General features: G+C 40.5%; 1 protein-coding gene and 1 long non-coding RNA gene across 2 annotated transcripts in view; one reads left to right on the top strand and one right to left on the bottom strand.

The window, feature by feature from the left end:
* LOC114065813 (metastasis-associated protein MTA3-like) overlaps positions 1-7,533 on the bottom strand; it is a 23,321-nt gene extending 15,788 nt beyond the window's left edge. Inside the window, exons 1-3 of the mRNA XM_027899988.1 lie at positions 7,411-7,533; positions 5,275-5,342; positions 3,338-3,431 (exon numbers count right to left, since the gene is read on the bottom strand). Of these exons, the coding sequence (XP_027755789.1) occupies positions 3,338-3,431; positions 5,275-5,342; positions 7,411-7,438 (190 nt within the window). The 5' untranslated portion in view covers positions 7,439-7,533. The remainder of the gene's footprint in view (positions 1-3,337; positions 3,432-5,274; positions 5,343-7,410) is intronic.
* A 150-nt stretch (positions 7,534-7,683) lies between these two features.
* Positions 7,684-10,088, top strand: LOC114065814. Its single transcript, XR_003573052.1, has 3 exons — positions 7,684-7,713; positions 9,584-9,643; positions 9,746-10,088. It is a non-coding gene; the product is annotated as an uncharacterized LOC114065814 (long non-coding RNA).
* The last annotated feature ends 2,487 nt before the right edge of the window (positions 10,089-12,575 follow it).

Here is a 12,575-nt window from a genome sequence, read left to right on the forward strand (position 1 = left end):
ATTAATTCCACTTTATCTGAAGAAACATCTGCATTTTATAGATTCAGCTACAGTTGGCAATTTCTCAATCACACCATTTGGTTATGAAACATCTCTATGCCACCCCTTTTGTGCTTGCTTCATCCATTTTAATGAGCTGAGTGTTTCTGTCCCACCTCTCCAAGTTCATTTGCTTATGCACTTCGGTATCTGTTGCAATAGCTCTACCTGCTATCTTCTGTTCTTCTCTCTTCCTTCTTTACCCTATGAGATAAGCCTTACTCTTCTGGCCAATTCCTTCATTCCAAGAAAGGAAAGGTCCCCCCTCAGTGACCCTATGGTGATGACCACAACTTAAGAGCTAGTGAGTGTTAACACTACAGAAGAAATCTCCAACTGAGTTCAGGAGCCTGCACAGGTTCAAGAAGTTTGTCTTGAAGGTTTGTCTTTCAAGTTGGCCTTAACATAAACTCTATTTTATAGTAACAGAAATCAAAGGGGGAAAAATATAAAGTCCTCAAGTGACCCTTAAACATTCCAAACGCCTGGACTTCAGTGGCTACAGTCAGCTTGTAGAACTATTCCCAGATCTAGACTGATGTCATACATGATGCTGGTAGACAAATAAAAATTTCCTTAATTAAGTTCCACTCGAAACACCAGAGAAAAAAGGATGGCAACACAAGTTTCCTAACAGATTAGTGACATTCTTTGAAATCAAAGAAACTCCTCTGACCCCAACTATCTTAGGATGGCCTAAGGAAAACTCAATTTCCCCACATCCTTTTGGAAGACAACCTGAAAAAAAAAAAAAGCAAACAAACCCCAAACAAAAAAACTCCAAACCATAGAAGCAGTATACTGACTCTTTACCAATGACAGAGTCAGAGATCAACTGCATTCCATTTTTCCCAAACATTCTTTCAAATAGCTTTGAAACTTCTTCAAGTAATTGAAAATTTCTTCTTAAAGTTCTAAAATATTTTCTTACAAAGCTATTTTCTTGTTTCATTAAATAGGACAAAAAAAACCCAATCTCCACCTGCCAAAGTCTTGAGAAGTGAGTAACTCAGGATAGTTTTCTCTATCATAAAGAAAAAAGAATTGCTAACAACATAAAATATCATTAGAAAAGATCAAGCAAATCTTAAAAGACTTGTCTAGACAGGTACACAGGAGAAATCAGTGACTGAACTAGCATTTCTATTCCTTAAGAAACTTGTATCTTTTAGCATTTATTTTATATTAAGCCAGGTAGAAGTGTTGTAGTGTCAACATGTTTAGCTACATAAAACATTTCCAAAACATTCAATTCATAAATATACAAATATTTTGTTTACATACATCATATTTTTAAACAGAGCACTATGGTATTCCAGAATCAAAGCATTTAAATTGCTTTGACATTTAACTACATCTGCTGCGTGAGCTGTACCAAGATATAAGCTATGTGCTGTCCCCTGAAACTGTAACAAGTATCTGGTAAGATTACTTAGCAGTACAGATTGCATAGATTGGACAGGAAAAAAAACCACTGTGCCCAGAGAAAACATCCACAGAGAAACATAGTTCATAAGAACACCAGGTTAGATGACTTACAACCTCTGACACAGAGGCATTCCAAGGATACTTGTCGAACCAGCTGGAAACTATATATCTGTTTTCTTGCTAGAAAACAACACGAGAATCTCAATAGAGAACACATGATGGAAGATTCCATGGTACTTCTAGTGACACCAACTCACCCCTAGTATGGTATAGTAGAAGAGCAACAGACCGTCAACAAGTCCTTTATATCAAAGTGCTGACAAAATGGCAAACTCACAAAGGAAACAGAAAAATCTTATTCACTTTTCCAGACCAAATGATGCCCACAGGACTAACACACCCTTTTCTAAACAATAAGCTGACAAAAGAAAAAGAAATGTAAAAGATTCATGTTTTAAAAATTAAACTAAACAAAAAAAAAAAGAGTGTATTTCCAGTAAATTGTTATCCTTTTAATCCTTCCTTGCCCCCTCCATTAGAAAAGAAAAACAAACAAATGAGCTGGAAAGTTTACTGAAGCTCACCAAAAGTTCTGTATTTCTATACATTTCAGATGAAAAAACTTGAAAGACTGTAATCACTGCAGGAGGTGATGACCATAAAATAGGTCACCAGTAACTATAAAGTGTGCCCAACTATTTTAGAAAAACATTAAATCATTCCCTAAGAACATCAGTAAGATGTATCTTCTTTATTTAAAAACCAAGCTAGTACTACATACTCAAATCACCTCCATTTCTCTAGGACCAGTGAAAGAATAAAACAAAAGCCAAAAGTTGCCTATTTCTCTTCACTAACCATACCTGTATGAGCAAAATTATCACAATTTGACATTAAACAAATGGTAACGTATTTTTTAAAGTGCCTAATTACTCCATCATATATCTGCACATAGAAGTTGGCATTAGGTAATGTCTTTCAAGGGAATCATCCTGATAAATTAGAGACTTATAATCCCTACGTAACTTGTTCACCAGCTAACTTTGAAAACTCAAGTATCATTTATAAGCAAAATGTTATTTTACAGTATATGGTAAGAAATCTACTGGATGTTGACATACTTCACACTTCAGTTATTTACAAAAACGATAGCAGTATTTTGCAAATAAATTCTGCAAAACCGTTTTCTCAAACACCTCAGATTTTACGTTTTGCTTTTGTCTTCAGAATTACATTTTTCATTATAAAATTATGGAACAAGATTGTGTTTTACTTGTAAACCAAATGGCAGCTACTAAGAAAAGTTAGGTTCATGAGAAAATAGGGCTTTCTTCACCTATTAGCACTTATTTTCCTGAAAAAAACACAATCCAATTATATGATGCTTAATACTACTTTTCCGACTAATATCTACGTTTAGCATAAAAGCACATAACAGCTATTTCACAATCTTTAGAGATTTTCAGTCTCCAGTGATACATTTCATTCTTTGCATTATGCAATACATGTTTATGTCTATCTCAAAAAAGCCAAATCAAATCCTCACAAATGCTCTTAAGCTTAAACTGACTTACGACCAAGCACCACTTTTGACATGAAAAAAAAAGAAATACAGCTGTATCTTCCAGTGGAAAATTTTTTTTTTTTTCAAATGAACAGTTTCAGTCACAGTAATACAGCTTAACTTAATTCCCAGAAGCAATTGCCAGGAGCAAGGCCAGTATCAGATAATGCTAAGCACCTAACTGGATATTAATTATTGCCTAATATAAATATATATTTCACATGTCAAAGAATTGCAATTTTAAGCAGCTGTAGAAATTGAAAAGGCTGTGATAGAAAGACAAAATGCCCTACACAATCTACTTACTAGCATGCTTATCTGCAAGCATTATAAGGCTGTTAGAAATATCTCTTCGCCTGTAAAAACACACCACTTTTGCTTCCACATTTCCATTGGCAGTCTACAAAAGAAAGATAAATCAAGTCAGAATGTATTCCTCCTCAGCTGAGTAATACAAATTAAATGCTCTCTGCTTGGGATTTTCCCTCATATCAGTGGTTCTCACATGATTAGTCAGGCCAAAATCAACAGAATTACTCCAATAAATAAAAACTTCTTGACAGAGGCCAGTACCAATTTCAGATCAGACAACAGGATTAACTATAATTATTTAGTCCTCAGAATTTATACATTGTTCAGAGATGTAATGCCAGTACCATGCTAACATAAGAATCATTAAGAAATATTAGAAGCCTGCGAACAGTTCTTTGCAACACAGCTTCAGACAGAAATGTAAATTCCAACGTACTCTGGCATTCTTTTCCAAAATCACATTGAATATAACACGGTTTATTTGAAAAAATCACTACAGCTCTTTAGCCTGATAATGTAAAGAATTTACTAATACTCGAAGAACTGTACCCTCTTTCTCATTATGAAAAGCACAGAATTAGTTTATTACCTTTGGTTAGTTATTTAGAACTGAAAAGTATAATGTTTTAATTAAGTTTCTTACAAAACAAACAAACACACAAAAAAAACCCCAAGCATCTTAACCCTGGTAGAACAATAACCGAAGCATTTAATTATATATTTGCATAACATCTCCACGTTTGCTCAATACCTTTAACACATGAAAATAAAACATTCACATTTATGACAGCTGGACTACATCCTCCAAACTGTCTGGGGAAAAAAAAAATCAGTACATGACTCTGCTCTACCCTGCGTGAGCAAGATTAAATTATAGCAGTGCAGTTTAAAGATAATAAACATTACATTCAGAACGTGATTGGAATCACTTCAATTACTGTAAATAAAAAAAATATTCCTCTCCAATAAAAGTCCAAAGTGATTTGCCATGCGCAAGTTCAGTGGATATTGTGTTGGACAGCACTAACAGGTAATGTGGTTGACGTCTGCTATGGAGTAGTGTTATGTTCTGTTAACAATAAGAAAATCGTTTGCAGATCACCAATTTTTTCATTTACTTTCTAACCACTGGGGAAAAAAAGATATCTTTATCATTATTTACATCAGGATGGGCATTTTGATTATTAACTTGTGATGTAATGCATCAGTAAGTTTGGAGGGAACAGTAAAAATACACCATGCTAAAAAAAAAAAAACAAATCCCACACTATTCTTAGTAGTATAAGAGAGAAGAAAAATAATCATGCCTTCCCCAGAATGACAATGTAGAAAGCCTCCATTCTTCAGGAAGATACACTCAGGATGAAGACAAATACAGTCTATACTTCTGTTCAAAAGCCCATCCTTCATTCACAGCTGTCAATGCACAGAGCAATAAACAGCCACAGAAGTCACATATTCTGTTACTCGATAACTGCTAAGTCTCACTGATACCTTCCAGCTCTTTTACACGTATATCTAAAAGCAGACACATGACATGATCACTGTCATTCCGATGGATTCACAGTGTCATCATCATCCAGAGAATTAAACTCACTCAATTCCACAAGGATTCACAGAATTAGTTTGAAAATTTTTATAGCAGAGTAACCCTGTTCACCAGGAACGATCCTGGGTGTTTCCTTAGATAACAGGGCAGAATGACAGGACATCACATAGCAAGATTTCAGTAACTGAAGCATACACAACACACATAGCAAATCTCAAAGAAGAAAAAAAAAAAAAACCCAACGACACAAAAAAAACAAAACACACCAAAAAAAAAAATCTTATCACAATAGAAATCGTACAGGATGGAAACAACTCTCACTTTTCGACAAGTGCACTGACTGCTGTTAAAGTTTAAGAAAGAATTTTAGATATTTGTGTACCTTGTTAAGTTCTTCAATTCTCCTAATGAGATATGGATTGCTGGAAGAATTTTCAAAATAAACATAATCTGCAATAAAAAAAAAGGGAAAGCTGTTGAAATGCCAAAAAACAACGTGCAAAGGTATACAATTATTAGTGCAAAACTTTTCTTCTGAACCTAGAAACCCTCAAAGGGCTGAGATGTCTTTGTGAATGTTAAGGAAGTAAAGTATTTCTATGCTGAGATTTAACATCATTTTTTCCTAAATTCTGCTTATAAATGCACTACAAAGGCTTTAAAAATCACACTGGGAGAAAAGTTAAATGCCTAGTGTTGAAGCTTACATTGTAATTCAGTAACCCACATACTTCATAAATCTTGATAGAGAAGTGGCAGTTTCTCGCAATCGATTAAGGAAGATTTAACAATTCCACAGTTTAGTGAGTTTCTATATTACAGAGATAGATATTTCTGTAAGGTATGTCATCTCACATTTATTGTCAGATGCTCTGGCAGTACAGTTGTCCAAACGAGTAATGTACGTTTTACAATTCTTGCTTTTGTTGTCATCTCTGTTCAGTAAGATGCAAACTATATTAAGCAGATATAGTCATGGAATTAGTAAGGATCTTCCAGGACAAAATCTCTTCCAGCATCGTTAATGTAAAAATATTTTCATAGAGTGTAAGGAAGTTTACTTATATCCTGAAAGCAGGTCCCATGTAACATGCAAAGATCTGACATGCAGCACATTTCCTTCAATAATTTTCTGAAAACTTGTTTTTGTCAAATGATAAAGTACCCATCAAATGCCAACCACACTTTGAATTTGATATGGGACTTCCCGCACCTTGCAAACTTTACTTTTAAAAATTAGAGGAAGAACCATAACGATGTATAAAACTCTTCTGCAATGCTTCAACACTACATTATAATGCAACAAAGCTTCAGGTAGCTCCCTTAGTTCTAATGAAAGAATATGATCTTTGGATATTTTTCACGACTGCTTATTAAGATTACAACGAAAAAAATGAGAATGGATGACCTTAGAGGCAAACTCCATCCATTACCCGCTCAGAGAAGGATTACTTTCATGAGTAAAGACTGATGGGACTACAATCTAAATGTCCTAATGAGGGAGTATGCAGATGGAAGACTCATGGATATATCAGCACATCTCAAAATATGAGCAGAAAGAGATTTAAACTGCTATCACCCCTCATTTCCACGCATCTTCAGTCTCAGTTCTGGCTGTCGAGAGGCCAAGAGGATAAAGCCGTTTCTGGGTACCCAACACTGCACACCTAACGTGAGCGGTGCACCTGAGCCACAGCGCTCGGCACACTGCCACGTTCGCTCCCTCCGTGAGGGAGGGAAACTTATCCGTGTCAATTTCGAGAGGCTGGGGGTGGGAAGACAAACGCTCGCCCTGTTTTTCACCGCCTAAATGCCCACGCCCCCAGTCCCTCGGCCTTCGCCCAGTGCCAAGCAGTCACGTATCAGCACACTTCTCAGGGGTCACGTCGGTGAGCAGGGAAGCTGACAGAAATCTCCCGGCTACACAGCCGGATTAATTATTTATCCCCGGCAGACCAAGGAAGGCGCGGGGAAACTCCGCGGCCGGAGGGAGGGCGCGGGGGCCGGGGAGCGGCGCGGAGGGAAGCGCCCCCCGGGGTGGGCGCCGCCCGCCCTCCCGCACCGCCCGGGCCCGCCAGGCCGCGCCGGGGCAGGGCCGGGAACACACAGCCCTGGAGGGCGGCCCCTCGCCCGGGCCCGGTGGGGGCCCCTCCGCTGCCCGCCGGGTAAGGAGGTGAGGCGCGAAGGGCGGCCGTGCCCGGCCCGCGGTGCGGGGGCTGAGAGCCGGCGGCGCCGCTCCCCCCATCCCCGCGGAGGGCGGCGCTGCCCTTCTCCTCGGCGGCGGGGGCCGGGCTCCCACCCGGCACACGGGGCCGGCGGGGGAGGAACCTGTGTCCTCCCCCCCGCCCCGCGGAGGGCCCGGCGGCCCCTTTGCCGGGACCGGCTGCCGCCTCCCGCCGCCCTAAGCCGGGCCCGGCCGCCCCGCTGGGGGCCGCGGCACCCGAGGGGCCGGGGCGCCGCTCTCCGCCCGGGCGCGGCGCGGGGGGCTCGGGCCGGGCGCCGCCGTGTCCCCACATACCTCCCACTCGGTACATGTTGGCCGCCATGTCTGCGCTCTGCGCCGCCCTCCTCCTCCTCCTCCCGCCGCCTCTGCCGGGCCGGGCTGGGCAAGGAGGGAGCGGCTCCCGCCGCCGCCCCCCAGCGCCGCGCTCGCCCCCTCCCTGCGCCGCCACCCCTCCGCGCCCGGCGCAGGACACAGCGCCCCACGGGGCCGCGGCCGCCGCTTCCGGAGCCGCCGGCGGGGAAGGGGTTAAACGGCCGCCCCCGCCGCCCCCCCCCGCTCACCGGCCCCGGGGCGGGTCCGGGCAGGGCCCGGCCGCAGGTGGGGTGGGGCCGGGCCGGGCCGGGCGGTGCTGGGGGAGGTGCGGGTGCGGGGCCCCCCCGCCCCGCTCCTCTCCGTGCCCAAAGCCCGCCACGTCCCACCGGCTCCCCTCGCTTTGTCCCTCTCCTCTACAGCCCCCTCTGAGTTGTTTAGTTGCGGGAGGGGGAGTTGGTGGTGGTTGCCTCTCCCCCGACGCCGCCGAGGGACCTTTCCCCACAGGCAACTCTCGGTAATGTCCCGAAGAAAGTTTGTTTCTTGCTCAGCACCTGTTGGTGATGGGTTTGGTGGCCTCTTTGTTCGTCCCCGGAGCGGGTCCCGCGGGCGGCTCCGGCGGCCCCAGCCCTCTCTGAGCTCTCCGCCGGTAGGAGAAGGCAGCTTGCTCGCAACAGGCAGCAAAAAGCCTTTACGACAAAATAAAGATAAATCTAGCAGCTCGGAGTCAGGAGGCGTTGAAGGAGACGCTTACAAATCATCCGATGAGAGGAATACTTCAAAAACATCGATGTAACATGGAGCCATTTCCCCGCGTTTATGCAGAGTTCAAACCATCACAAACAATCCAAGCACTTTACAAACAAATTGATCCTGCTGTGGAATGCTTCCTTGGGAGAGAAACGCTTGTTATCATCCTCCTGCAAGGAAGAGGATGATTTATTATTGGTTTCATATCCTGGGTATTTATGTATGTAGCTTGAGCACTACCAAGCTAACATTTCGCTTCATCCTGAGCTGCAGAGAAACACATTGATTGGAAGGAGGATGATCTTCCCTAGTGTTTCAAATGATCATATCCTTTTTTCCCTTCACCCTTTAAGCAAATCTGGGACTAACAAGTTAAGATTTTGTCTGCTTTTAGGACAGTTTTAATATCCCAAGTAAGTACTATGTGTCAAAGAGGCAACTGAGTACCAAGTTCTGAAACACATAAAGCAGGCGTGTGATACAGTAATTTAGTCCACTTTAATAAACAGCAACACATGCAAGCACCGAAAGGAGAAGAGGGGAATTTTCCTCTGTTTTGTCTCCTGATGACATCTGAGCTGAAAATAAAGTCCACAGAAACTCCTTAGGAAGTACCCACTCTGGTAGTTCAGAGTTGAAGCTGGTTATTTCCAGAGGCACAAAAACACATCCTTAGCAGAGAACTGGGGTGTTATTTTACTCTTCTGGTTTACTGCTTGGGTGAATGAAACAGGTTAAAGTTTCAAGGCAAAAGAACAATTAAATCAAATAGTACGTTTGTCACAGTCATTATCAATTAAACAAAATGCCTTCAAGCTCTTTTCCTCATCTTAAGTCTGCACTTCGACATTAGGGAAATTCCCACACTTTGAAGTTTACAATGTATGTTCATCCAGCAAGGAGTGGATTTAGATAGAAACAGACTGTTCCTTCCACCAGCTGAAGGCATGGCCTATGGAAAAGGAAAGCAGCTCCCGAAGATACAGAACATGGGAGAGCAGCCCAGGAAAGCCGATGGTCCCATCGTGCCCTTTCAAGTTGACAGCCTAATAATAGTAAGACAAACAGTAAGAAAATGGCATGAAAACCACCTTTATTTACAGTTGCCTGACTAAAGCATGCACCACAGACAGATAAATAAAGAATGGTGTTTATATACCTTGGTACTGAATCACTTCTTAATCACAGTAACACAGTTGCATAGGCACCAATAGCACAACCTGATGTCCTGATGTATTTCCATAGTCCAAAGTCACTGCTTTGGTAGTGGATACAGTGTTGCAGGACTGGCAGTACATTTTACTTTGATGTAACAAATACAAAAGCCTGGATACAGTTTATTTTCAGAGCTCTCGTGATGTACAGAATGGGAAAAATTCAAGTTATGTAAACATCTTCATTTTTCTAGATTAAATACAATGGAAAACTCTTGTTTCAACAACAGGACTGTTGAGAACAAAAGATTCAGGTAAGAGCTTTGTAACCTGGTAAATTAACTGTATTTAGCTATAGACTAAGATTACTTGTGCTATTCAAATTTTCATTTTTGATTCTCTGTAGCTTTTCAGAGACTGCAAGTTGTATTCAGTCAATAGCAGAACTCTGGCTGTTCACGGTAGTTCAGAGGTTTAGGATGAATGCTCAAAAATTCCTGCATGAAACAAAAATTCCTCACCACTGATGAGCTTTTGCCACTATCACAGAGCCAAGGTGAAGCTTTCAAAAAGCTCTGGCAACTTTATCACTCCATAAAGTGGCAGAAAAAGAGACTTTCCCTTGAAGCTATTGTACAATATCCTGTTTTGTGTCCAGAGAACTTAATTTTATCGGTTCCTGATTTCAAAAGTTCCTTAATTTCAAAAAGCCTGAATCTAACCAACACCAAATACCCCATCAACAAAAAAAATCCAACCTATAAGATTAGTCACAGAAGTCACCACTACAGAAGACAAATCTTACTAAGTTACTTGCCGAATGATTATACTGACCGTCTAGAGGACTAAAGTAAAATAAATTGATAGAGGCGTGTTTGTGTTTCAGATTGAAATACTTCAGGATCGTACAGGTAGAAAAACATCTTATTGAAACCAACAAAACCATTGAAGAAGTGAGTTGCTTCAACCTTAATAAAAGATGTTCATCTTCCTGTGGAGCTTTCATGGAGACATGCTCATGCTAATGCAACAGAAAGGAAAAGGCCTTTCCCATCCTTGGGCCACACCTCTGGGACCTGCCTAAGTCAGAGTGGCTGAGCTTAGAGGGTTTGGTTTGATTTTTGGCGCAGGTAATTTGGAAGCACAGAAAACATTCAGCAGTTTAAGTTCACGAGTTCATGCCAAGAGAATGTGGCTTCCTTGCTAGTAAAACTTTCCTACAATGAATAAACCATCCACATGTACATAATTCATGCAAAGAGTTAAAAAAAAAAATAAATGATCCTTTCTTGTCAGCCTAAACTGCTACACTGAGAGTAAATCACGATCACAGTGGACTTGGGTAGTTTATGGACTTGTCTCATAGCTCAAAAAACAAAACAAAAAAAACATGTAGTCTATAGAAAGTGACTTTTATCTTGTGTGAACAAACATGACAGCCAGTACAGTTGCACATCGATCAGATTGGCTTAGAGGCAGCTAAAAGTATATGCACTTTTTTTTTTTTTTTTTAACTACTGCAGAGACACACCATAGCTTGCAAAATGCCAATAATGAATTTGTAGCAGAAACAGAATTCATACTGGTGTCATTTAATTAGTCACAGAAGAAAATTATTTTCCATGTCAATACTCATGATTATATTTATTAAAAAAGAACTTAGATGACTTCCATTTTGCAACAAGCATTATATAAGGTGGGGACTTTTTTAATTTACAGGAATACAAAATTCAGTGTTTATTATCATAAGCAATAGAAACTTTTAGCTGCCTCTACAAAACAGAAGCTAGGTGCAATCTGTAATAGATTCTTCCCCATCAACTTCTTTATAAATCAGAAAAAAATCCCAACCCTCTCACTAGAGAAAATCATCTTCTCTTGGCATCAGAAATAATGTTGGGTTTTTTACTGACTCTATAAGTCAGATTTCTCAAGAGACTCTTAGCTAAATATATCACTATTTTCATTAAATATGATTTAAACAATAGCTTAAAGCTAATTGCCAAATTATTAGTAGTCTGCAGATTTAGATGTTCAATCCAAATCTTAAAGTCATAGGAATACCACTAAATCAATGTGCAGACAAAAATGGTGCTTATGGGTTGGCAACAAGTTATTAATTGAGAGGGTAGTTAAAAACAGATATTGGGTAATGGTTTTTCAATAACTATCATACTGCTATATGGATTGGTGCTATAGCCTACCATATGGCACTGCTTTGACACCATTCCTAATTTCATTTCCCATATATCATACAATTGAAGCAAGGTCTTTTTTTTTTTTTTTTGTGCAAAATAAGTCATATCTGGACCTATATGTACTGATCTTCTTACTATGCCTGAATTTGTTTTAAAGAAAACCACTCTGTTGCAATGGAAATAGTACTATAGGTGTGATGGAGAGAGGGAGGGACGGATGGTAAATTAAGGTTTATTATTATTGTTCTACGAAAGGCTAGATAGGCGAGAAATGTATTTCTTCCACTCCAGAGGAATAACTCTCAGTTTTTGATAATAGTCTTCTCAGTAAAAATCTTATTTTTCTAATAACATTTAAATAAATAAATAAATTACCAATCTAGAGCTTTTGTTATAGCTAGCAATTTACTTTGCAGTTCACATCCTAATGGAGAAAAAGCCTGCAACTCTAGGATTCAGTTTGGTACACCATTCTGTTTGCCAGTTTTAGAGAAGACTTAGGTTCGTGTCTAGTTTCTGTTATAGTCAACGTGAATTTTGTGGTTGACTCCAGTAGGGCTAAAGCAAGACCATTATATACCTTTGTTATCTTTGTCGTAGGCAAGACTGTGAATCAGAGCAGTTAGAAGCATACCGGAGTGTTGGATACATCTGAAGCACTCCAAAATAAAGTCATTTGGGGTTTCAACACAATGCTAGATAGATATTAAGCACCTTGCACTGAATTTACTCTTTATCTCTCCCTTTCTCTCAACTGATCTATTTTTCGTGCTTAACACCTGCTAAAGAGCTGTGAAAGGTGCTTAATGACACCTATTTAAGTAGAGTACAGTACATTCATCTGAGCAGAATTAATTTAAGTCAAGGACTCAGCATCTGTTCAGTTCAGATTTTCTGGAGCTTGAATGATCTCAGGCAAGCAACACCAAAGTGCAACTTACTGAACATATGTATGCTCAGTGCCTTACCGTGTCCCTAAATACTGCCTGGTGTTTCCATTACAGACACTTTTGACCTGAAATTCTCAGGTACTAAAGGCTCTACCTCT

Source organism: Empidonax traillii, unplaced genomic scaffold (assembly GCF_003031625.1).
Source record: "Empidonax traillii isolate 1590-97213 ecotype Southwest subspecies unplaced genomic scaffold, ASM303162v1 scaffold698:size334810, whole genome shotgun sequence".
Lineage (NCBI taxonomy): Eukaryota > Metazoa > Chordata > Aves > Passeriformes > Tyrannidae > Empidonax > Empidonax traillii.